The sequence below is a fragment of the Antechinus flavipes genome, chromosome 4, assembly GCF_016432865.1.
Source record: "Antechinus flavipes isolate AdamAnt ecotype Samford, QLD, Australia chromosome 4, AdamAnt_v2, whole genome shotgun sequence".
Lineage (NCBI taxonomy): Eukaryota > Metazoa > Chordata > Mammalia > Dasyuromorphia > Dasyuridae > Antechinus > Antechinus flavipes.
Genome location: NC_067401.1, coordinates 420,268,061 through 420,294,862, shown reverse-complemented (window position 1 = coordinate 420,294,862; position 26,802 = coordinate 420,268,061). Strand labels below are relative to the sequence as shown.

The window sequence follows — 26,802 nt, the reverse complement described above, 5'->3', positions numbered from 1 at the left end:
CCTCAATTGCCTTACTCCCCCACCACTCCCCCCCCAAAAAAAAAAAATGATCAAGAAACAGAGCACCCAAAAAATTTCTCACAAGACCTACATCAAGTGAGGAAAGGTTGTAGAAAGAGAAAAAAAATCCTAATTTAAAAAGTATAAAGGGTGGTTATGAGTCAAGAAAGTTTAATTATAAAATGAAAACCTTAGGAATAAACACAGGTTTTTTGTTTTGCTTTGTTTTTTTCTTTTCAGTGTAACATAAGAATAATGAAAAACAGGGAGCCAACCTTGGAAAGTTCAAAGCAAATCAACTGCAAATTCAGTGTAAATCGACATTACAAATGCAAATGGTTATCATGTCTAGTTTATTTTTAAATGTCTTAAATCTTAAAAAAAAAAAAAAAATGAAAATCACAACAATCTGATTAATGAATCCAAGATGTAAGTCAAATAATGTCAGACAAACAGCACAAAAAATATACAAGATTACTGGCTAAGGTTACTGAGTACAACCTGAATTAATTTCAAAAAGACTCAGAATTCATAATAAGCATGAAAGCAATATGTCCTCTATAAACAAATGAATATTGGAATACTGATTGGTATACCTAATTAGCAAAACTTTTGTTTTTGTCTGTTTAATGTCAGGAAATGTGAAATATCTAAACAAAAAATGTCTCCAGGATGATCAAAAATCCAGTTATGAATCTATCATGGGAAAGGAAGATATGTTTGCCAACTGTAGGGAAAAAGGAAAAGACTATTGATATAAAAGCATGATACTGGAATCTGCATTTTAAAAGGGAGCCCAGACAATCCCATCTCTTCACTTCCTAGCCATTTGAAATTTCCCTACAACTGTGTCATGATTCCACCCTTGGAACTTCTTCCCAGTCAATCCAATGAATCTCAGAAAAGTTGCTAGGTTCTTGTTAAAATGAAACCTTTTTGAGGACAGCAGTTAAAGGCACAAAGTACTTAATCAGTTTAATGACTTACTGAAATGTAGAAATGTAATCCTGAATAACAACATTATGTAAAGACTAAGACCTAGCCATCCCTTCTCTATTTAAATTACCTATTCCAAGATTATATTCAGATAGAACTTACCTCTAAAGTCTTTCATCTAACCTAACTAAATAAGAAACTTCATCGGTCCTTCTCTAAATATCAAAATTAAAAGTTTCACATGCTTAATGTTTTTGATATTATCCTAATTTAAGGCCTGAGTTTCTAAAAAGAGAAGAAGCCTGATGAGACAATAAAGCATTTCAGTTGCCTGGCATGGTCTGGTACACTAACATAGGTCATCACAATGACTAACTACTAACCTAGGGTAAAGAGATACCTTCTAAGGGGCACTTTACACATCTACTGAGTGATCTGGGGACCTTGACTTCAGTATGCCATGGCTAAAGGGGAGAAGAATTTTCCCAGTGGTGCTGAGGCACATCAATTTCTGTGGATACCCAAACCACAGGCTTAGTTCAGAAGTGGAGGAAAAAGAGGTTAGAAACTTTGACAGTGAAGGGAGTGGGAAAGTATAAGAACATGTTAGGGGTACAAAAATAGATGTGGTTATATTGAAGTTAACTCCAATTATTAGCTATGATGACTGTGGGTTGAGTCTTGTCCTCTAAAAAGGGTTTAAGTCAAACTGTGAAGATAATTGTTCTTACAAACATAAAAAAAAAAAAAAAACCCTTAATATCTTCAAATAAGAGAAAATTTTACCTACAATTCACCTATACTTATTTCCAAATTTTATATTTTCTGTGTTGATATTATAACCAGCATTCTTCATACAATATGGAATAATAGTGCAGACATAGGACATTCTTGATTTACTACTGATCTTTACTGGAAAATTTTTCAGTGTTTTAACATAAAACACTGATTTTTTTTTTGGTTTTATATATAGTACCTTTGATCATTCCTTGAGAGAAGGGATTTTTTTTTTATTCTTTAGTATCTCTATTGCCTAACACAGTAACTGACACATAATAAGTATTTAATACATCTCTCAAAGGATATCAAGGAAGAATTTGTAAGTGTGTTTTTTTTTTTTTTAACAAAATTGTTTTCTGAAGTTTTTCCTGCAATGCCTAACAATAATCAAGTGAGCACAGGTCAGGGCCACCATAAACCTGAGAACTTTCTTAATTTTTACAGTGTTAAAAATATCTACATCTTAAAACTAATTTATATATTACCATGGATAAATAATATATTTTTTTAGGATCAAAAATTCCAAGCTGGAAGGATCTTCTGAGGCCATCTACTCCAATGCTCTCAATTTTCAGAGAAGGAAATTAAGACCCAGGAGATAAACTGATTTGCTCAGTTATAATACAATCAATAATCTTCATGAAGGATCTGGACCTAGGTTCACCTCCTTTAGAGCAAGTGCTCTCCCTAATATACATGGTCTATAGGCCCACATAGTAAAGGATAGTTCCTAGTGGATTTTAAGTTTTTAAAGGGAAAAGATGGTTTGTTATTGTGCATTTATGAACAATGTTAATTCAAGTTAATGAATATGTGTTTTCTTTATAAATTATGCTATTACTTATATGAACTGATGTTAAATGAAGCAAGTAGAATCAAGAGAATATTGTATACAGCACCAAGAAGATTATGTGATGATCAACTGTGATGGATATAGCGCTTTTCAGCAATGAAGTGATTCAGGCCAATTCCAATAGACTTTTGAAGGATAGAGAACTATGGAGACTGATTGTTGATCAAGGCATAATATTTTCACCTTTGTTGTTGTTATTGTTTGTTTATTTGTTTTCCTTGTGTTCCCCCCTCCCACTTTGACATAACTTTTCTTGAACAGCATGGTAATTGTGAGAAATATGTTTATAAGAATTGCCATGTTTAACCTCTATTGAATTATTTGGGGGAAGTGGGAGGTGGGGGGAGAAAAATTTGGAACACAAAGTTTTGCAGGGGTGATGTTGAAAACTATCTTTGCATGTATTTAAAAATATAAGGTGATTATTATTTTTAAAATGAAGGAAGAAGGTGAGGAGGGAAGGAGAGAGGCGGGAAGGAGGAAGGAAAGCCGGGAATGAAGGAGGGAGGGAGAGAAAGGGATAAGAGGGCTATTTGGTATGGACAGTGTGTTGATTACTGAGTGAAAAAGGGCAAATACACAATGCTTATTTTGCTTCTGTTTTTTCCCCCTAAAGGGAATGATTTCTGGGTTGGAAAAGACAGAAATAATGAAGTTAGACTGCCTGGTTAAACTTGATTGCAATCTGGAAATCTAGCTTGGGTGAATTGTAAATCTATTGGGGTATTAAAGAAATTAGCAAATTTGGTTGAGCCACTGTCACACTGATGGATGAATATCATGAAGAAAAGGGAGTTACCACAAACCTAGAGGTATGTTAAGTCCAACAACCATGACATTAGCTAGAACATGCTAAACACTAGAAATCATGGTTCACTGTTTATTTCCTAGATTGCTATCAGAGTATTAGAGGAATTTATTCGTACCCGCATGCTCCTGAACATTGTTACCAATTACCAACAATTTTATCAATAATTTATCAATTACTTGGCAAAATAATAGATGAGAGGTTTTCAAATTTGTAGAATGACACAATTTTAAATCTATTTTTATTTCTGTAATGTGTTTTAAATTCCTAGAGGCAATATATTATCTAATCTATTATCTAATCAGAAATTCCTGAATCCAAATCCAGCCTCATCTATGTAACTCAGAACAAATCACTTAAACTTTGTCTACCTTGGTTCCCTCATCTGAAAAATAATAAATATCTGTAAAATAATAAACATTTGTAAATATCTGCAAAAAAAAATAAACAACAGCACCTACTTCCCAGGGCTGCTGTGAGGATAAAATGAAATATTATATTTAAAGTACTTGTAAACCTTAAATTTACATGGTTGTTATTATTACTGTTATTATTACATCAATACATCAACTAAAACTGGAGGGGAGATACCTCTTTTCTTTTCTTTCCTGGGCCCAATGAGATGGGGGAGAGGGAGTTTTTCTTTGCACCAAATTTAACATTTGTCTTTTTTCAAGTTCTACACAATGTTCATAGTTTTGACTTTTGGGGCAAAAAAAAGTATAAATTTAATCCTTGTTTACCTGATAGCACTTCTAGAAACACCTATCACATACTCTACCTCAAATTTTGTCATCTCCAGGCTAAATAACTCCACTTCCTTCATTCAGTCCTCATATGACATTAACTCAAAGCTTTTAACCATGGTGATTGTCCTTGTTATCCAAATAAATAACAAAAAATCTTCAACACAACATGATCAAGAATAAATCTCTGGGATATTCTACTACAGACTGCATATCAGGTTGACAATAATCTATTAATCACTGTTCTTTAACATCTGGTCAATCAATTCCAAATTCATCTAACTTATCACTTAAGTAAATGATTTATCTCTTCATCCACAAGATTATTAAGAATCTCTATCAAATGCCAACTATTCTACAACATTCCCATAATCACATCATCTTAAAATCCTGTTGTTAAACTAGAAACCAAGTTAGTATTCCATTAAATATTTTTGAATAATATCATCTACTAGCGATCACTACGTCCCTTTTTAAAGACTCAGAAACTATTATTTTAACATTGCATCCTAAATTTTTCTAAAGAGTTGAATTCAAGTTTATCAATCAATAATGTGAGGGAAAAATATTTATCTTCTGCACATGTTAAAAAGAAATCTGGTTACACTGTCACTTAATTCATATCTTATAAGACACCTTAATATATGATCCCTCAAAAAGGTTTCCTATGAAAAAAGTTGTATATTCCTACATCCTTTCCTCCCATATTATTCTCTAAACTTAAAATGCTTTCCACTGATTTCAGAACACTGAAATGATACTCACTCTTCAAATGCCATTTTCTCTATTATGCTGCCCTTATTTCCATGTCTGTTAATCTTCTGTTGCATGTAGTACAATACATTACTGGAACTTAATGTTTATTGAACTAATAAATAATATGCAATATAAGCTCATGGAGGACAGAGGTCAAATAGTCCTCTGTTTAACTATGTTGACTACATGATGTAGCAGCAGCTTTGCTGTTGGAATCACCACAATCAAACATTGATAAACCTATGCACTATAGTAAAAAAAACTATTTTAATCTGTTTCAAAATGTGAAACTAAGAGATAAATTCTCATTTAAACTCCACAAATCCATTACTAAGATTTCAATTGAAGAGAAAATAGAGACTTACCAAGTAGCTATGGAACCAGATTCCTCTCAATACAATTGAACTCTGTGAATAAATCCTAAAAAGAGTCAGAGTACTTAATGGTTTGTCTGAATGCATACAAACCAAAAACTGCAGGATCCAACTCACTCTGAAGCTCATTCACAAGATCCTATTAAGTACTACACTTAAATATTAATCAACAAATAAAAGTTTACCTAGAGGATTAATGTATTAGGTTAATAATGCAGGTTCTAGTATAATCTTCCTCATTAATAAATAAATAAATAAATAAAGGAAACCTGAAAATATCCATAAATTCTCAAATAATGTCTCCTGTTCAAAATGTAGTTTAACTGATACATATATATGTAATTAAAAGAGACAAGTTCTTTACTTTTTAGAAGTCTAGTTCAAATTATGTCTGATCTCAAGCATTCAAAACTTTCCTTGACACTGAAATTAATAGACAGCACAGGGGGCTGACCAGTCTATGGTTAAGTCAATTAAACACCTTAAAATAAAAAGAAGAGAAAACTTCCAATATATGTTCTAAACAAAATCGTCAATCCAGTCAACATGTAAAAATCCTACCAAAATAACCATAATATTAACACAAATACAAAATGATCAAAGGTAAACAATTTTAGATCATGTCAAAGACAAACATGTCTTTTGACAAATTAAAACAACAACAAAAAAATCTATGTATTTGTTACTTTCAAGTCTTTTTAACACTTACTGTTGCTTTATTTTTACAACAATCCAATCAAATATATAGTATGTTATCATCCCCAAATTACAAACAAGGAGAGTATGGCATAAAGAAGTCCCAAAATATCAAACTATAATCTTTCAACACTGGCACAAGACTTTGCAAAATATATTCCAAAGCTCAGCTCACCACTTACACTGACAAAGTAATGTCAAAAGAAAATATTAAATACTATCTAAATAGTGGAATATCTCAACAATTTTAAAGCAGTTATCATGAGAATGCAAATTTCACTATTTAATGGAGAAAATCACAACCTGATGAGTAACATACCTTTCATATGTGCAAGTTCAAAACTCCTTTATCACTGTAAAGGAGTCAAAGTAAACTAGACATAAGAAGGTAGAGATTGTACAGGATATGAGGTGCTTTAATTTCATAAAGTTTAAAGACTTAATTGGCAGGAACCAGAAGTATAATTTCATCATTTCCCCTTATTATTCCACAACAGTTGTTCAGGATATAAAAGCTCAAATTTCTTATTTATCCTGGAATATTTTGCCTTAATTTGGTATCCTGTCATATTTGCCGTTGTATGATATTTCTTATTGACAATGTCACATTTCCCTTATTGGAATTGTAAATTACCTGAATGTAAAGGCTACTTTTTGTTTTTCCCTTTTGTATTCTGATTGTGTAACAATGTCCTAGTATACAGTTAAGTAACTTATAAAGATCTGTTGACATTCCATGTTGAAACAGTATTATCACTTTAAAGGGAGGTTTTGGTTTTTTTTTTTTAATATAATTAGACTTCAAAGTTCTTGGATTAAAGTGGTATACTTTCTGTCTTTTCTTTATTAAAAAAGGAACAATTAATGTAGCTTCTTACCTGAGAGCTGCCACTGAAACCTGGAGGTTGACTATATTCCGTAGAATCAATAATACTACTGCAAAATGAAGAAAAAAGAAATTTGGCTTCATCAATGGTGCCAATATTGTTTTCTTGTTACTATTGAAAGAAAATCCAGATAGCAAACAAATACCATAATTTTTACATTATAGGAAAAATTTACCTAAAATACAGTAATAACCTGCTATCATTTCTTTTTTCCACCATCCTAGATATATAATGAACATTGCCCTGAAAAATCCAAATCAAATATCAAATATCAATTTTAAAAGTATCAAATTGATTTCATTAATTTATAAAAACAAATTAGAGCTATTCACTCCTGACCACACCCCAAGGGAATAAAAAGAAAATTTAGAGGGGGACAAGATTTTGTCTGTCATATGTTTCCAAAAATCTTTTATAAAGGGTAGGGCTATTATTCTCACAAAAAGCTTCTCCTCAAGGCAATTATTTTTTCTCTTGGACTTAAGATAATCAGAGCTAGTCTTCTGGACTCCAGGATGATTTGCACTATCCATCCTTGATGTAGCATTTCATATATCACTCCTATGCTCAAAGATTCTCTATTGTCTATAGAATCATTCAGTCTGACTACAACCTATGTGTCCTATATATAACAAGTATCAAAAAATCTTGACTATACTTCCTCTTCTATCTATAGATGTATTATAGATGATGGAAAACAATATGACTGGATATAAATTTGGAATGCAGGACTAGCACACCTTCTTCATCTTGTTACTAGGGAAAGTTCATTGATGGTATCTACCTACATGGATAACAGTCCAGACTTTCTTGAAGAGCAGATAGCATTGCAGAGATAACAGACTTCCTACTGTCCATCTTAAGGTTAATTGTTAGGGGCAGTAAAATATGTGAACAGAACATATTTCTTTCAATTAAGGTGATTTATGGGAGAATTTAGCTCAGACAGGAAAGTGGAATTTCTGAATTAACTCAGAGAAAGAAAAATAGCTTATGAAATTTTACAACAAATTGGGAGTGATACAAATAGAATTAACTACAAAATGAAATCAAAATCAATTTGATTTTCTCAGCAATAATTGTCATTTTATCAACCTTAAAGGCAGAAATCCCCCATGTCAAGGGTGGTCACAGAACCCTGCACATGGTTTACTGAAATGTTTCCTGACCTACATCTACAATCAAGCAAGGCTTGCCCCTTATGCCCTCTTTCTAGGATCACTAAAGTAGGTTTCAATCAATCTCCCAACATTCCTTCTCTAAATCATTCTCTTTTTCTACACAATTGCCAAAATGATATAACTAAAATACCAATTTAATTGTGTTTCTCCCCCGAACAAGAAATTTTAGCCACCAAAGAATTCTTTGGTCACGAAACAAAGAAAAATACCAAATGGCCATATATATACCTGTGTAATACTCTCTATTTCTGCAGTAATCATTGCAAATTAGTGGAAAAAAGGCCAGAGATACTCTCCTCACAGAGATTTTGAAATATCTTTAAATCCTAACTTTACAATTGAAATCTAAAATTGAAATCATGTACAATGACCAAGTAGAAATAATCAGGCACATACTATCTTGAGTCATATTAATCTTGACATTTTTCTGTCAATGAAACCAAAATCTAAAAGAAAATTGTACTAAAAGAAAAATATATAGTTTGTTCCATGTCCTCACAGAACTAAAGAAACTATGTCAATATCTGTAAAGGGCTGAAACTTTGAATAGGTACACGTGCAGACAATTGGGCACTTAAGGTTAATTACCTATTGGAAAATGACTCTATTAGCTTATGTAAGGAATTGCTCTTCTCTCAGTTAATGCTGGTTCAATGTTTGGGATTAAGAGAATTGTAGGTTAAGGATTAGGGGGTTGGGGCCAGAGGAGGAGGGAAGTGGCGACTTTGGACTCGAGAATCCAGCAGCCTTGTGGCAATTTTGTCTGACTCCTTCACTTCTCCCCCTAAAGACCAAGGACTTTTACTTATCCTGACTCCAGCTGTTCCTGAGGCCTCCAGGGAGCTAGCCCGGATTTTACACATATCCCAAGTTATATTCTAGAGAATAGCTACAAAGAAGCAAGAAGAGTAGCAGTTAAGACATTCAGAAATTCATATGAGACAAAATCCAAGAAAAAAGTACACAGTAGCCCTTTACAACCAGGCTTCACACTCTCATTCAAGTCTGACATAAATCTTTCTGCACTGTGCAATGTAACCAAACTCTCTCTGGTCCTTATTCATCTTTTAGTGTCTTGTCACTGGCCACAACCCATACTTGGAATGCCCTTCCTCATCACCTCTGCTTTTTACAATCTCTCTTTGCAAGTTACAGCTCAATGACCTTGAAGCAAGAATGAATCCTTTGTTCTTCATTAGTATCTTTCCCTTCAAAATAAAACCATTCCTGATTCCGAGAGGCTAGTGCACTCTTTCCCAAATGACATTCTATTTAGCTATTTTGTGTTTCCTTAACCTTTATATAGTTATAAACTGAATCAGTGTGGTTGACAGAGCTAGTCTTAGAATCAGGAAGACCTAGATTCCAGTGTCATAGCTGACACACATTGCCTATATAATCCTAGATAAGTTACTTGGGTAAGTGTCTAAGAATCTAAGTGGCAAGGAGGGCTAACCTCATTCAGGGAGTTCTCTATACAATCAGAATCAGTAGGCTAGCCCTTATCCTTATATGTACATATGCAATTGATTTTCCCCCATTAGAATTAGAAAGGAGGGAGGGAGCAGCATTGTATATGGAGAAGGAAAATTTATCAAACAAATAAGGAAGAAAGAGGAGGAAACATGAGAGTATTTAGGAAAAGTTGAAAAACTTCAAACCATCATCCCAGCAGGGACTGAAAATCATCAGGACTAAAATTCTGAAGACACAAAGGTGTAGAGAGCTGGAACTCTAAAAAGGTGTACTTAAGATTCAGTATAGCTGATGAGATAATAATTCTCTAGCTATTGATGTATTCACTCTAGTCAAGTATATATACTTAAGGTAATATGGTGATGTGATGGCTCTCCTGACAAGTTGGCACATGGCACAAGTGTGGCTGGGCAGTCTCTGTGTGAATGTACTGGAGTATTTAAAGGAGTCACAGAGGACTCTTGCTCTCTCTTGGCCATGCTTTCTCAGCAGTAACTCTAAGCCACAGAGAAGACATCAGGTTCCAGACTCCATCTTGGACCAGATGTGGAGGCTCTCCTGCCTCCTTCACTTCTCCACCTAAAGACCAAGGCTGATCCTGAGGCCTTCTAGAGAGCTAACCCGGTTATTACACAAAAAGAAACAATTCCAATGAGAAGAAAAAATAAGATTTTTCTGAAGAAACAACTACATAAGGCTAAAAAATGAGAAATTACAGAAGATGGAGAATGTAAGACCAGGTAACCCCTCCCCCCCCCCAAAAAAAGGTGAAATGTTCTTATAAAAAAAAATGCAAAAAATGTGCCAGCTTAAGGCTGGTGATAAGGAAAGATAAAGTAAACAAATCATATTAAAATTATTGCTTGTCCTGAATAATTTGCACACCACTATACATCCACAGGTCCTGAAATAAACTAGCAGGTGTGATTGCTAAGCCACTGTCAGTGATAAGTAAGAGAATAAGAAAAACTAAAAGGTTATCACAAATTTGGAAAAGATATTGTTCTAATGTTTAAAAAGGGAGAAGAACAGAGTATGTAAGTTATAGGACAAAGGTTTAGCTTTAATTCCTGGAAAAATTCTAGAACGGATCATTAAGGAGAAAACTGATCTAGACATCTAGAAAAAAAAAAGAATAAGGAACAAACCATGATGCCAGTAAACTGCTTGCATCATTTTTGTTTTTCTTCCCAGGTTATTTTTACCTTCTGAATCCAATTCTTCCTGTGCAACAAGAGAACTGTTCAGTTCTGCACACATATATTGTATCTAGGATACACTGTGACATATTTAACTTGTTTAGGACTGCTTGTCATCTGAGGAAGGGGGTGAAGGGAGGGAGGGGAAAATTCGGAACAGAAGTGAGTGCAAGGGAGAATGTTGTAAAAAAAAAAAAAAAATTACCCAGGCATGGGCTCTGTCAACAAAAAGTTATTAAAAAAAAAAAAAAAGAAATAAAGAAAGCTAGATTCAAAAGCGTATTTGTCAACAATAAATGCAAGCATTTATACTGGAAGCACTTTACAATCATTATCTTGTTTGAGCCCCACAACAACCAAAGGAGGTAAACATTATTATAATCCCCATTTGACAGATGAAGAACCTAAATCAAACAGAGGTTAAGTGACTTGAATGGGGTCATGCAGAGCTAGGAAGTATCTAAGGTCACATCTGAACTCAGGCCTTTATGACTTTGTTAGCCGTCAAATCCATCACCCTACCTATGCATCACTGAGTTATGTCTGTTAATGGTTCAAGGTCAGTATGGTAGAAAATTTTTGGAGTATTCAAGAAATCTATCTGTATTTAGGGATCTATTACTGGCCCAATTAATTACTTAAAATTTCTACCAAAGATTTGACATAAAAATGTGGTCTTCAAATTATCAGGTGACAAAGTCAGAAGAGTTAGCTAACAGAACAGAATCGCTAAAGGCATTGGGATCCACAAAGATTCTGAAAGTTTAGAGCCCTGGTACAAATTTAATAAGATGAAATTCAACTAAGCTGAGGCAGCAAGGTGATACAGTAGACTTGAAATCAAGAAGACATGAATTCAAATCCTGTCTCAGACATTCACTAGCTATGAACTTGGACAAAATTTATCTTCTCTGCCTAAATTTCTTTATCTATCAAATGGGGATAATAACACCCACCCCACAGAGTTATTAATAAGATCAAATGAAATACCTTATGTAAAGAACTTTACAAATCTTTTTTACAACTTTCTATAAAAATGCTAGCTATCATTATTATTAATATTAATCATCATCATAATAAAGAAATAATATAAAGCCCTATATTTGGGTACAAAAATCAACTCTACAAATTATAATAAAAGCATGACATAGAAGCTATTTTGAAAAAAATCTGCGTATCAGACAGCAGTATAAATGAGCCAATAAAAAACGATAAATAAATTTTGAGCTACATTAAGAAAAGCATAAAATGGAATATTATTGCTCTGTAAGAAATGACCAGTAGGATAGAGAGGCTTGGAGAGACTTACATGAACTGATGCTAAGTGAAATGAGCAGAATCAGGAGATCATTATATACTTCAACAATACTGTAGGAGGATGTATTCTGATGGAAGTGGATTTCTTCGACAAAGCGAAGATCTAACTCAATTTCACTTGATCAATGGTGGACAGAAGCAGCTATACCCAAAGAAAGAACACTGGGAAATGGATGTAAACTATTTGCATTTTTGTTTTTCTTCCTGGGTTGTTTTTACCTTCTGAATCCAACTCTTCCTGTACAAAAAGAGAACTGTTTGGTTCTGCACACATATATTGTATCTAGGAAATACTGTGACATATTTAACATGTATAGGACTGCTTGCCATCTGGGGGAGGGGGTGGAAGGAGGGAGGGGAAAAGTCAGAACAGGAGTGCAAGGGATGATGTAAAAAATTACCCAGGCATGGGTTCTGTCAATAAAAAGTTATAATTATTTAAAAAGAAAAGAAAAGCATAACATCTAAGAATAGGAAGTTCATGTTGCTATCATAGACAGAAAAGATTAAATTGATTCTGCATCATTTTTATTGATTCTATCTGCAATTCATTGATTTTATTCTGTAATTGCCTAAGTCACAGTTCTTGGTTTCAGAATGTATAAAGGAAATCCAAATGCCCTGTAACAAGTTAAGTTCTATTCTTGCCTCAAAGAAATCTACTATGTGAACGTCATCAAGACTGGTCTATTATATTTACCTCCATAAAATTGTCCTTCAAAGATATATGATTTGCAATCCAAAGAAGTCTGCCCTTCCTTCTAATCTTGTAGGTAGACTCAAACAATGAATACTTCTTAGTCACAGGAGGAAGGAAGGGGGTTTTTGCCAGCCCTTCAGTTCCCGACTTCTGATCAATCATATTGTTATGCTTACTTCAGCTATGTAAGCAATCATATTGTATGTATTCAATCCCGTGATATTACCTACACTGTTCTATTTTTTGTTCTAACCTTATAAAAATGAATTGTCTTCAGGTCGAGGTCTTTGGGATAATTTGAAGAAAGTCACTGATCCCTTTACTAACAAGTTCAGTACTTTATTAATACTCTATTAATAAACTGTTATCTTGCTAAGGAAGAATATGCTTCAGTTTACCTTTGCTGAATTTCAGTTGTGACAAGAATTTACCTATAACATCATGTACAATTCTGGGTACCACAAATTAACTAATATGAGGACAGAAAAAACTTCCTAACAATCAGAGGTATAAAAGTCAACTGGGGAAGGGAGGGGTGAGGAGGGATGAGCAGAGCCAAATGGCAGAGAGGACACACCCATCTATCTATGCTCTTCCTTACCCTCAGACTATTTATTTTATAAAAGGCCTCAGAAACCCACAAATACTGGGGGTACAACACATTACCAACAGAAGATATTCTAGAAATTCGCCAGAAAAAGGTCTGTTTTTGCTCACATTGGGGGACAGTTAGGCCAGGCGCAGATCAGGAAAATTGGCAATGAGAGCACCAAAGGTAGACCTGAGCAGCTCGGGGTGTAGTCTCAGCCTGTGGAAAATTCGCAGGGAGAACTTTATCACACTGTGAGCTACTTTGCTCTGGCAGCAAGCTAGTGGATCAGCAGAGAAGCGATAAACGCAAAGGATAAAGACCATAACCCCAAAACACTAGAGTTCCTTGGGATCTGGCCACATTCACCCAACACCTGGAGTGACTTACCACGCTCTCAGAGTATAATCGCTATGCAGATACAGCACAGCCATTGCTGTTCCACTGCTGCTTCACTGCTACTTCATGTTGTCTGTAGAGGAAGCTTGGTAATGTCACACCATCCCAAAAGCAGACTGCAGATTTTTTTCATATTGTTATTGTTTCTTTTTTGTCAAAATGAGTTAACAAGTTAAAGCGGGTTCTAAATAAAAATAACTTCTATACTGATAGCAGATTTCAAACTCTGAAGAGACTAACAACAGATTGTCTCTAGATGAAACCCTAAAGGGGGATATGATCTGGTCCCCATCACATAAGGCTCTCATAAAAGAAATTAAAAAGACTCTTACAAGAGAGTTAGGGAAAAAAAAATGGGGAAAGGAAAATGAAGGTTGGCAAGAAGGTCTGAATAAGTCATCCTACTCATTAAAAGATAAGTGGATAAAGAAATCAACTCCCTGAAAAACAGAATTAGTGAATTGGAAAAAGAAAATAGCTTTCTAAAAAATAAAATTGGTGAAATGGAAAAAAAATTCCATGAACAAAACAACTCATTTAAAAACTCAATTGGACAATTACAAAAAAAAAAAAAGTAAAAAGTAAATGAAGAAAATAATTCATTAAAAATCAGAATTGAACAAATGGAAATGAATGACTTGAGGAGATACCAAGAATCAGTCAAGAAAACAAACAAAAAAAAAGTTAAATATCTACTTGGGAAAACAACAGACCTGGAAAACAAATCTAGGAGATCAGAGGATTATTGGACTTCCTGAAAATTATGATGAAAAAAAAAGAGCCCAGATACTATTTTTCAGGAAACCATCAAAGAGAAGTGCCTAGATGTTATAGAAACAGAGAGTAAAATAGACATTAAAAGAATTCATACTTTCACCTACTGAAAGAGATCGCAAAATCAAAACAAGAAATATTGTGACTAAATTCCAGATCTATCAGACCAAGGGAAAAATACTACAAGCAGCTAGAAAAAAAAAATTCAAATACAGAGGAACCACAATAAGGATTACTGAGGACCTAGCAGCATCCACATTAAAGGATCAAAGGACCTGGAATCTGATATTCTGAAAGGTTAAGGAACTTGTATGCAGCCAAGAATAACTTACCCAGGCAAAATGAGCATTTTTTTCCCCAGGGAAGAAGATGGAAATTCAATGAAATAAGTGAATTCCATCTATTTCTGATGAAAAAAAATGAAACTAAACAAAAAGTTTGACCTCCAAATATAGGACTCAAGAGAAACATATAAAAGTAAAAAGAAATCTTGGGAACTATATTTCTGTTATGAGTATACATAAAGAATGCATGTATCATTTGGTTTTACTGTTATAATATAAAAAAAGAAGCAAGAGGTAGAAAGGAAATTGTACCAGAAAAAGGGAAAAGTGGAGGTACTACATCTCATGAAGAGGCAAGGGAAATGTATATCTGAGGGAAAGAAAGGAGGGGGGTGAACATAGTGTGTATCTTACTCTCAACAGAATTGGCTCAAAGAGAAAAATATTTGACATATTCAATTTACAGAGAAATTTCTTCTACCTCATTGAAAAGTGGGAGGAGAAAAGTGAAAAGGGAAGGAGTAAGCTAAATAGAAGGAAATGCAGAAATTGTAAGGAAAAGGTTTAAGAAAAGAGGAGGGACTCTAAAGTGAGGGGAGGGATCCTAAAGAGAGAGGACTACATGAGGCAAGTGGTGCTTACAAGTTTAATACTGGGGAGGGGAGTAAGGGGGAAAGAAAAGAGAAAAGCTTAAAGAGAATTAATCATTTTAACCACAAATGTGAATGGGGTAAATTCTCTCAAAAAGTGGAAACCCATAGCAGACTGAATTAAAAGTCAGAATCTTATACTATGTTGTTTACAGGAAACACACCTGAAGCAGGGCGATACATACAGAGTAAAGGTAAAAGGCTGAACAGAATCTACTATGGTTCAGGTGAAGTCAAAAAAGCAGGGGTAGGCATCCGATCTCAGATCAAGCAAAAGCAAAAATTGACCTAATTAAAAGAGATAAGGAAGGGCACTATATCTTGCTAAAGAGTAACACAGATAATGAAGCAATATCAATATTAAACCAAGTGGTGTAGCATCTAAAGTCTTAAAAGGAAAAGTAGAACTGTAAGAAGAAATAGATAGCAAAACTATAATAGTGGGAGAGTCCAACCTTGCACTCTCAGAACTAGATAAATCAAACCACAAAATAAATAAGAAAGTTAAAGAGGTAAATAGAATACTAGAAAAGTTAGATATGATAGAAATCTTTGGAGAAAACTAAATGGAGACAGAAAGGAGTAAACTTTCATTTTGGCAGTTCATGAAACCTATACAAAAATTGACCATATATTAGGACATAAAGACCTCAAAGTCAAATGCAGAAAGGCAGAAATAATAAATGCATCATTTTCAGATCATGATGCAATAAAAATTACATTCAATAAAAAGCCAGGGGAAAATAGACCAAAAAATAATTGGAAACTAAATAATCTCATCCTAAAGAATGAGTGGGTAGAACAGCAAATCATAGAAACAATCAATAATTTCATTCAAAAGAATGATAATAATGAGACGTCATACCAAACTATATGGGATGCAGCCAAAGTAGTAATAAGGGGGAAATTTTATATCTCTAGAGGCCTACTTGAATAAAATAGAGAAAGAGAAATCAATGAATTAGACTTGCAACTAAAAAAGCTAGAAAAAGAGCAAATTAAAAACCTCCAGTCAAACACTAAACTTGAAATTCTAAAAATAAAAGGAGAGATTAATAAAACTGAAAGTAAAAAAATATATATTGAATTAATAAATAAAACTAAGAGTTGGTTCTATGAAAAAACCAACAAAATAGATAAACCCTTGGTAAATTTGATTAGAAAAAGGAAAGAGGAAAATCAAATTGTTAGTCTTAAAAATGAAAAGGACAAACTTTCCATCAATGAAGAAGAAATTAGAGCAATAATTAGGAGTTTCTTTGGCCAACTTTGTGCCAATAAATTTGATAACTTAAATGAAATGGATGAATATTTTTAAAAATATAGCTTGCCCAGATTAACAGAGGGAGAAGTAAATTGGTTAAACAGTCCCATTTTAGAAAAAGACATAGAACAAGCTATTAATCACCTCCCTAAGAAAAAATCCCCAAGACCAGATGGATTTACATGTGAATTCTACCAAACATTTAAAGAACAATTAACTCCAATGATATATAAAGTATTTGAAAAAATTGCCATTCCCAGTAAGATCAATGAAACAAGGTTGCCCACTATCATGATTATTATTCAATATTGTATTCGAAATGCTAGCTTCAGCAATAAGAGTTTAGAAAGAGATTAAAGGAATTAGAGTAGGTAATGAGGAAACCAAATGATCATTCTTTGAAGATTATATGATGGTATATTTAGAGAACCCCAGAGATCTACTAAAAAGCTATTAGAGATAATCCACAACTTTAGCAAAGTTGCAGGATACAAAATAAATCTACATAAATCCTCAGTATTTTTATACATCACCAAGAAAATCCAACAGCAAGAGATACAAAGAGAAATTCCATTTAAAATAACTGTTGTTAGTATATTTTATGCTATTTTATATTATCTATATTTATACTATTTTATACTATCTGGGAATCTATCTGCCAAAGGAAAATCAGAAACCATATAAGAAAAATTACAAAACACTTTCCACACAAATAAAGTCAGATCTAAACAATTGGAAAAATATTAAGTGCTCTTGGATAGGCAGAGCAAATATAATAAAGATGACAATATTACCTAAAATAATCTATTTATTCAGAGATATACCAACCAGTCTCCCAGGAAACTATTTTAATGACCTAGAAAAAATAACAACAAAATTCCTACAGAAGAACAAAAGTTCAAGAATTTCAAGGGAACCAGTGGGGAAAAAAATCAAATGAAGGTGGCCTAGCTGTACCTGATCTAAAACAATATTATTAAGCAGAGGTCACCAAAACCATTTGGTATTGGCTAAGAAATAGACTAGTTGATCAGTGGAATAGGCTAGGTTTACAGAACAAAATAGTCAATAACTATAGCAATCTAGTGTTTGACAAACCCAAAGATCCCAACTTTTGGGATAAGAATTCACTATTTGACAAAAACTGCTGGGAAAACGAAATTAGTATGGCAGAAACTAGGAATGGACCCATGCTTAACACCGTATACCAAGATAAGATCAAAATGGGTTCATGATTGAGGTAGGAAGAAGGAGATTATAAATAAATTAGAAGAACATAGTTTACCACTCAGACTTGTGGAGGAGGAAGGAATTTGTGACCAAAGAAAAACTAGAGGTCATTATTGATCACAAAATAGAAAATTTTGATTATATCAAGTTAAAAAGATTTTGTACAAACAAAACTAATGCAGACAAGATTAGAAGGGAGGTAATAAATTGGGAAAACATTTTTACAATTTAAGGTTCTGATAAAGGCCTCATTTCTAAAATATTGACTCTAATTTATAAGAAATCAAGTCATTCTCCAGTTAATAAATGGTCAAAGGATATGAACAGATAATTTTTGGATGATGAAATTGAAACTATTTCTACTCATGTGAAAGAGTGTTCCAAATCACTACTGATCAGAGAAATGCAAAGGAAGACAACTCTGAGATACCACTACATACCTGTCAGATTGGCTAAGATAACAGGAAAAGGTCATGATGAATATTGGAGGGAATGCGAGAAAACTGGGATGATGCATTGCTGGTGGAGTTGTGAATGAATCCAACCATTCTGGAGAGCAACCTGGAACTATGCTCAAAGAGTTATCAAACTGTGCATACCCTTTGAGTCAGCAGTGTTACCACTGGGCTTATATCCCAAAGAGATCTTAAAGAAGGGAAAGGGACCTGTATGTGCCAAAATATTTGTGGCAGCCCTGTTTGTAGTGGCTAGAAGCTGGGAAATGAATGGATGCCCATCAATTGGAGAATGGCTGAGTAAATTGTGGAATATGAATGTTATGGAATATTATTGTTCTGTAAGAAATGACAGCAGGATGAATACAAAGAGGCTTGAAGAGACTTACATGAACTGATGCTAAGTGAAATGAGCAGAATCAGGAGATCATTGTACACTTCAACAACAATACTATATTAGGATATATTCTGACGGAAGTGGCTATCTTCGACAATAAGAAGATCGAATTCAGCTCCAACTGATCAGTGATGAACAGAACCAGCTGCACCCAGAGAAAGAACACTGGGAAATTAATGTGGCCTGCTTGCATTTTTGTTTTTCTTCCCAGATTATTTTTATCTTTCTAAATCCAATCTTAAAACATTAATAATTCACCTAGAAACATGCTTGTACATTTATAATGTGGTGAAGAAAATGAGATGAGGCCAGTTTAATATATGTTTATAATTCTGTTTATAGTATTAATGTAATGAGATTTACAACAACAACAAAATCTGCTAATTAAATACAGAATATTTAAGATTGAACTTCATTCCCCAATCTCTAAAGCATATAATGACAGATCTATGATCTGATGGGTTTGTTCCATCCAACAATGAAAATTATCCCTTAGCTACTTCCTAACCTGGGAGACTTTTGGCTATGTCCTCTCCTTGTTCTTACAAAAGAAGTCAATTTGCTGTTGCTAAATTGTTTCAGTCACTTCCAACTCTTCATGACCCTATTTAGGGTTTTCTTAACAACGTACTGAAGTAGTTTGGCCCTGCTTTCTCTAGCTCATTTTACAAATGAGGACAAAGAGGGTTAAGTGACTTGCCCAAGGTCACACAGCAAGTGTCTGAGATTAGATCTGAATTCAAAAAAATGAGTCTCCCTGACTTTAGATTCTGCACTCTATCCACTGTGCCATGTAGCAATTCAATATAACTAGGGCTTTTTTCTTTACTACGGGTAAAACTAAATGAAATATATAAGTTAACTACAATTTATCCCTCATTCTCACTTCATAAGCAATTCACATTCTTTTCTATCCAGTTCTATCCAAATAATGTCTTATGTAAGATTTCCACAGCGATTTTTCCTAACAACCTTATGAAGTAGGTATTGTAAATATTACAGGGCCCATTTTGTTGAAAAGAAAATCGAAGCTCTGTAAGGGTGGGAGGAATTGTCAGGCACGCTGCAATCAGAAACTAAACAGGCAATATAGTCTAAGATTCCCAGATGTGATTTTCTGTGAATAAACAGGGACGTCTCATGGGCGGGAACTCTGGTCACATTGAAATTGTATCATCAATGGGAGGCGTCTCCTTCTCTGACTGACTGTGTGTATGACCTCATAGACCCTATTTAAGCTGTGGGGACAAGGAAGTTGGTCCTTTTTCTTACCGGAAGCTCTGCTAGGAGTAGTAATTAAGAGTGTGCAGGAGGTCAGAAGGTAGGATGTAAACACGTGAATCTTGAGCTAACATACAACTACTTTCGAGTGCTCTATCATGCATTTAAACCACTGTTCTATGAAATGATGGCCAGAGATCTCTGAAGACCTCAGGCAGAGATAAGCTTGGTTAAAAACACTACAAAAGACAGTGACCAGAGATTTCTCTGAAGGCTTGGGAATAAGGAGAGACTGGCAGTAGTGAATGTTAAGTGGACATTAACAAGGATATTCATAAGCGTAATGAATGCCTTGTGGGCATTCCCAAAGCTTAAAGGCTGAAGTGAGATGTCCAAGGTCATTTACCTTGTAAGTGCCAGAAATTAAATTGCAATCCAGTCTTCTCCTAACTTCAAATAAAAGACTTTTGAACTACTGCCTAACAGTCTGCCTAAGAGAATGAATGGCATTTTAGAGTAATCATGATAGACTGAAACCATAACTGTACCAAAATTAAGATGTCAAATAGTATGAATGGGAAATCCTAAAATCATATGTATGATGAAATGAGTGGCAAACTCAGCAAGCACATCAAAACACAATCTTGCACCTCAGTTATAGCATACTCTGCCCACTGACCTGGAAAGAACTAGAATAACTTAAAATAAAAAAGGCAGAAGATGACTTATAAAACAACTAGACCTCCTGGACATCTTCTAGGATTCCAAATAAGTTATGACAGAAGTAAAACATTTCAGTCTATTATACTCTACCAGGAAATGCATTAATTCAAGTACTTCTAGGCATTTTTTTGGCTGATCACTATTTCTGATAACAACACATCAGGCAGATACTATAGTTGACTGAGGTCCTTCCATGAATGTATTCTAATAAGCCATCATAGACCTTACCTGAGTCATGCATTTAAATCATGACAAATTGTACCCTCCCTGTTACATATGCCAAGAATAAAAGTGAACTCAAAAATAAGAAAAACATGGGTGTTATGTATTTAATGTGCTACAACTTTGAGTTTTTTATTTGCTGATTCTAATTCACTAAATAGTTGAAGAAATCAGTATTATAAGATACTCAATAGTCATACACAAAACATAAAAGCAGTCTCTATTAGTCCAGGCAAAGAAATTCAGAACTTTAAGAAAAAGGATGGATTGCCTGAATCTAATTTTTAAAACTTACTGAAATGTAATTTCTAAAGAGTTTGATATACTGTATAGTAAGGACTTACAAATACTAGTATCATTTGTGTATTCTAACACAAATCCCAAATAACTGAAAACTTGAAGCTTTACCTGTGTGATGGAGAGGGAGCTTCAAATTGAGGTACTTTACTATCCTCACTGACAGGAGAGTATAAACCACTCATTTCCTAAAAAGAAAAAAAAAAAAAAAGGTGGGGGGGAGTGTTAAAAATAAAATATAAGCAGACAAGAAAATGCAAGAAAGATTCCCTCTCCCTCCAAGAATATCAGGTGAATCTCCCAATATAGACTTAAAGTACAGCAAAGTTAAGAGTCATGCAGTATGGAAGGGTATGGCTTGTATCACTGGAAGTGCTCATTTTAATTATAGTCCCATTTTAATATAAACTTCATAACAAAACCAAAAAAAAGTAATTCAATATTGATTTTAAAAATTTTTCTGCTTATCATTCAATTTTATGCAGTTGTTTTTAACTTAGCATGAATTCAACTAACATTTATTGAGAGGTTACTATGTGCTAGGTGTTGTGAGGGAATACCAACCCTAATAAGTTATAGATTCTGCCTCGAGAAAATTTACAGTCTCTTAAGCAGATATAGGTAAAGGGAGAAAAGGTTTCCAGAGCTGAGGGCAGCATGAAGTTGAATCGGCTAAGTCAAGACAAAAAAAGAGAGGAAAATGAAGTCACGAGGAGAGCTAAGAAAGAAAGTTCTAAAATGTAGAAGTTTTAGAGATCTCAATGAAGACAAATAATAAATGTCGGAAGGGTGAGAAAAACAAAAAGATGAAATAATAGGATACCACGACCAAATCAGAATTTTTCATTATAGAACATGTGAATTTAGTGGTGTGATCTAGGATGTAAACATCTCTACAGTGTATGGCTTAAATGTAATCCATAAATTAATAAATTAGGAAGTCTGAGGGAGCAATGTGGATCACAAAGGGATCTAGAACAAAAAGCAAGAACTAAGGAAAAGAATACAGTGAGCTAGGTGCTGAACTCCCTGAGAAAGAAGAGAAAATGATTTGAGAATTCGAAGTTACCATAATCCAGAGAGAGTACGAATCAACTTCAAAGGAAGAACAATTGTTGCATGATGGTGAAGGCAGAATATTAAAGTGACAATGGGAAAGTGGGTTATGGACTATACCAAAGTAATTTTAATACCTTAAAGAAATTTCAGACCTGTGTACAGTTACTACTATTAAGATCTTTCATAGTTAGACTGTTCTATAAATTCAAAAGAAAAGATATATTTAAAAATAGTGGTTCTAGTAGAGAGTCCTGATCGCTAGCCTATTCATTTTGATATTAGATTTGCATATAAATATTATATTAGCATATTTGGAGCGATGTGATTCAACATACTAACTACATTTAATAATTAATTACAAGAGTTTTAGTCTTAACAGGCAATTCTAGACTCACAATGGATGGAGCCTTGCACTTGAAGTCAGAAAAAAACTTAAGTTCAAATCCTGCCTTACCATGCACTCATAGTGATAAGGCAAATCAATTAAGTTCTTTCATCAGCTGCCTCCTCTATAAAATGAAGGAATTAAAGTCAGTGGCCTCAAAGAGCTCTTATATCTCTGAATTTATGATTCCACTTTTAGAAGTCTGTGTTTTATATGCCTAATATATACCCATAACCTATTTTATATTCCTTCCTCCTAGAACTACAGAAAGGGACTATAGCTGCTTGAGATTTTGTCTTTTCTGAAGAGCAGGAGCACCTAAACTATCCCTTCTCAGAGAGCAGAAATCCAATTTCTAATAGGCTAAAATTTATTACAAAATAAATATGTAAAGAAATCTCTAGAACGAAATTCTGGGCAGAACTTGGAGTCATAATTAAAAATCTAAATACCCCTTTCAAAAGGAAAATTCTATCATTCCAAATGTTGTTCACTCTTTATAATCCTCTATTCACTCCAGCATCCAGTCATAATGGCCTATTTAATTTTCACATATATTCTTTCACCTCCATGACTTTGTACTAGTTGTCCCTCATTCCTGCAATTTTCTGTTCCACTACCTTCTCTCTTCATTTACAGGGCTTCCTTGAAGATTTGTCTCAATTTTCTGTATCTTACGCTCCCATATTATTTTCCATCTATTCCAGATATGTATGTTATACATATCTAGCTATTTATATATTGTCTCTCCATTAGAATATATGTTCCTTGAAGGAAGGGATTGTTTTTGTTTTTCTTTGTATCACCAATGCTTAACTGTCTGGTACATAGCCAGAGCTTAATAAATTCTTGTGGAATACCTGGCAGATTATTTTAAGGATTTAACCCCTGTTAAAAATAACCCTAATATAAATAATGTATACTACTGTTAGTTTTACTTTAGCATTTGTTGTTAAATTAGCATTAATTTATCTGATCTTTACTGAGCAAGACTTGATAAAGAGAATATTCATATTCTGTGAAAAAAAAGCCATGTCAGCAATCAAAAAGCAAAAAAGGCAGAGAATGTCCAGTCTGAAAATATGGAAGAAAAACTATCTCTTTCAGAGTACAAAAGGAAGAATAATGTGTTGAGTCAGGAATGATAAGATCTAGCCCTAACTTCATAACCATAATTAAGTATATGATTTTAGCAAGGGAAAGGAAAATCTGAACATGTGTGTGTGTATAAAATACATACACATACACACACCAAATTCTGTCTAATATCTTTTTATATAAGGCATATAGTAGTCACTTAATCAGTGTTGTTCACTGATTACTAAAGAAAAAAATATATATTGCACTTTAATAATATAGAGAAATTAAATTTCAGGGTTGTTTCTACTTCCCAAAATTAACTAAACTGAACTGAAAAAAATAAAAACATATCAATGATTCACATATCTAATTCCACTCTCATTTGGCAAAACAAAAGTTGACTGAATACAAAAAACAAGGTTTTGCTTAGAGTTTAATTACCAACAAAACCCAAACAAACAAACAAACAAAAAAAAAAAAACCCACTACCAATGGATTCAGTGGAGATATTGAAAGAAAATGCTATAATTTAGACATTATGAATAGTGCGTATTATTGACATAACATTCACTGTACATACATATACAATATTATTGATTTACCACTGGCAATACAAGAAAAAATTACAGAAGACATAATATGTAAAGCATACTTAATTTAAATAACAAGTAAAAATGTTTATTTTAACCTGCAGTAACCTATGAACATCTGATATCTGGACACTGTTATCTAATCACAGAATCTCCTACCAGAAAGGGACTTCAGGGTTTATCTAAGCCAGGGTTTCACCTTTTTTTGAGTCATGGATCCTTTCTCAGAAAAATGTTTTTAAGTGTACAAAATAAAATACATAGGATTACAAAAAAACAATTATACTGAAATATAATTATCAAAATATTATTTTTTAAACACAAGTTAAGAATTCCTACTCAAGGATAAGTTGCCTATAACTAAATAACAACTCCATAAAACTGATTAGTGGTCATTGAGCTTTGCTTCATCACATCAAGTAAGAAAAAAGATCATCATTTCTCAATCAATCAATTTATTAAATGTCCATCCTCCTAACTGAGGCTGAGAGAGGTTAAATAAGAGTCAAAGGCACAGTGAACTCGGGTGTTCCAGACTCCAAATCCACTGCCCCATCTCATTGCCTATTTAGGTACAATATGCGAGGAGGTAAGGATACATTTACAAATATGAAACAGTCTTTGGTTTCAAGGAGCTGAAATTCTACTAGAGTAATATAGTTAAATAAACTAAATAAAATATAGCATATATTTTAAAATTGTAATTAATAAGAATTATTTTCTATATTGTTAAATGTTAAAGCTCCTAACAAGTGAAAATTAGGCCCTATATTCTTTTGCACCAAGAATAGTTATTTCATATATAAGAATCTCTTAATAATTCTTTGGTGAAAGAATGAACTAGCTGCCAAATTACTTTTTAGTAATATTCAAAAAATTTTTTTCAGAGGTATTATGATGAAAAATATTTTTTAAACACAAGAATTCCTACTCAAGGATAAGTTCCCTATAACTAAGTAACAACTCCATAAAACTGATTAGTGGTCATCTATCTAGCTATAAAAAAAAAGTAATAGCATGAAACAAAATGTAGACTGTATACTGGTACTCTGAAAACTTGTTCCAACCTTTTTTCCCCACAAAAATTAATACTGGTCAGTAAATGTACAAATTAAAGTGAAAATAACTTATTTTCTTCTTTACAGAGACAAATCCTATTAATTTAAGATATGCAACAGAGATGGTAATTTGAAGAATAATGAAAACTTTCCAGTTTCAACAATGTCTACATCCTCACCTCCACTCGTTTAATATCTTCCTCCAGAACACTTAGCTCCTTTTGGATCTGTTCCAGTTGCTGTGGATAAAAGGAGAAAAGAAAAATCTAAAGTAATTTGAATTGGCATCACCACAGCCACAAATTAACTCTTAGATATTGGTCCAATTCAAGAAACTGAAGTAATAAATTATAAAACAGTCCCCTTCTCAAAACTGCTTGTCAACTAGGGAACCCCAATTATTTATGCTTTTTAATAATGTTATTTTAAAAGTTTAAGGGAAAAGGGAAATTTCCACAAGCAGGAAAGAAGTTACCTTTAAGAGGTAAATGTAGATTGTGAAAACCAGAACAGAAAAATTATGAAAGAATGAATCAAGGAGTAGAAACTCTGTCTTCCTGAGCAAATCATAATTTACAAACGAAGAGAGCTGCTTGAGGATTAGACAGGTTAAGTGATTTGTCTATGTTTTAGTTAGTTGCCCTTGGTGTTCGAAGAGGACCACAATGACATCACTATGTCAGTCAAGGAACAATGTGTCCAGACTATGGCTTATCAAACAAATATAAGCTCAGAAAGTTTTATCATAGGTCAGGCACAATAGTCCATGTGAACTTTTAGAGTGGAGATGTCACTAAATTTGTATATCTCACATTTCTTTTGAACTTGTGCAATTCTGCTTTGGTCATAGAGCACAACTTCTTTGATGCAAAGTATGCACTTTGGACAATCTCCCAAGTCTCACAGAGTTCCCATGTCCAGACTTCTTCATAGAAACCCTGATTGTGGCTTTGTATCACTTCTTCTGACCTCTGAATGAGGACTTGCCCTGTCTAAGTTCTCTGTAAAAATATCTGCTGTTCTATGTCTAGGTTCACACAGTTAATAAAAGCCAGGACAACATGAGTTCTTCCAGACTCCAAATTCAACACTCTTCTAATTATTTGTGATTGTTCAATTGTTCAATCATGTCTTGACTCTTCGTGACCTCATGGACCACAGCCAGGCCTTTCTATCCTACACTATCTCTTGAAATCTGTCTAAGTCCATATACATTGCTTCCATTACACTATTTATCCCTTCTGGTCCTCTGCTATTCCCTTTTTCCTTTTGCCTTCAATAATTCCCAACAACATGATCTTTACCACTGAGTCCTGTCTTCTATTGTGGCCAAAGTATTTCAGTTCAGCTTCATTATTTAATTTCTAGTCAAATTAATTTTAATTTAATTTAGTTAACAAATTAGTGCCTGAATTA

General features: G+C 33.6%; 1 protein-coding gene across 4 annotated transcripts in view; it reads right to left on the bottom strand.

The window, feature by feature from the left end:
- The window catches only part of COP1 (COP1 E3 ubiquitin ligase), a 240,146-nt gene that overhangs the window by 141,873 nt on the left and 71,471 nt on the right, over window positions 1-26,802 (bottom strand). For 2 of the 4 annotated variants that reach the window (XM_051998899.1, XM_051998900.1), the window contains exons 7-10: window positions 25,566-25,625; window positions 21,326-21,402; window positions 6,828-6,885; window positions 5,245-5,286 (exon numbers count right to left, since the gene is read on the bottom strand). In XM_051998899.1, coding sequence (XP_051854859.1) covers window positions 5,245-5,286; window positions 6,828-6,885; window positions 21,326-21,402; window positions 25,566-25,625 — 237 coding nt within the window. The remainder of the gene's footprint in view (window positions 1-5,244; window positions 5,287-6,827; window positions 6,886-21,325; window positions 21,403-25,565; window positions 25,626-26,802) is intronic. The other 2 variants (XM_051998901.1, XM_051998902.1) reach the window with 1 other exon arrangement.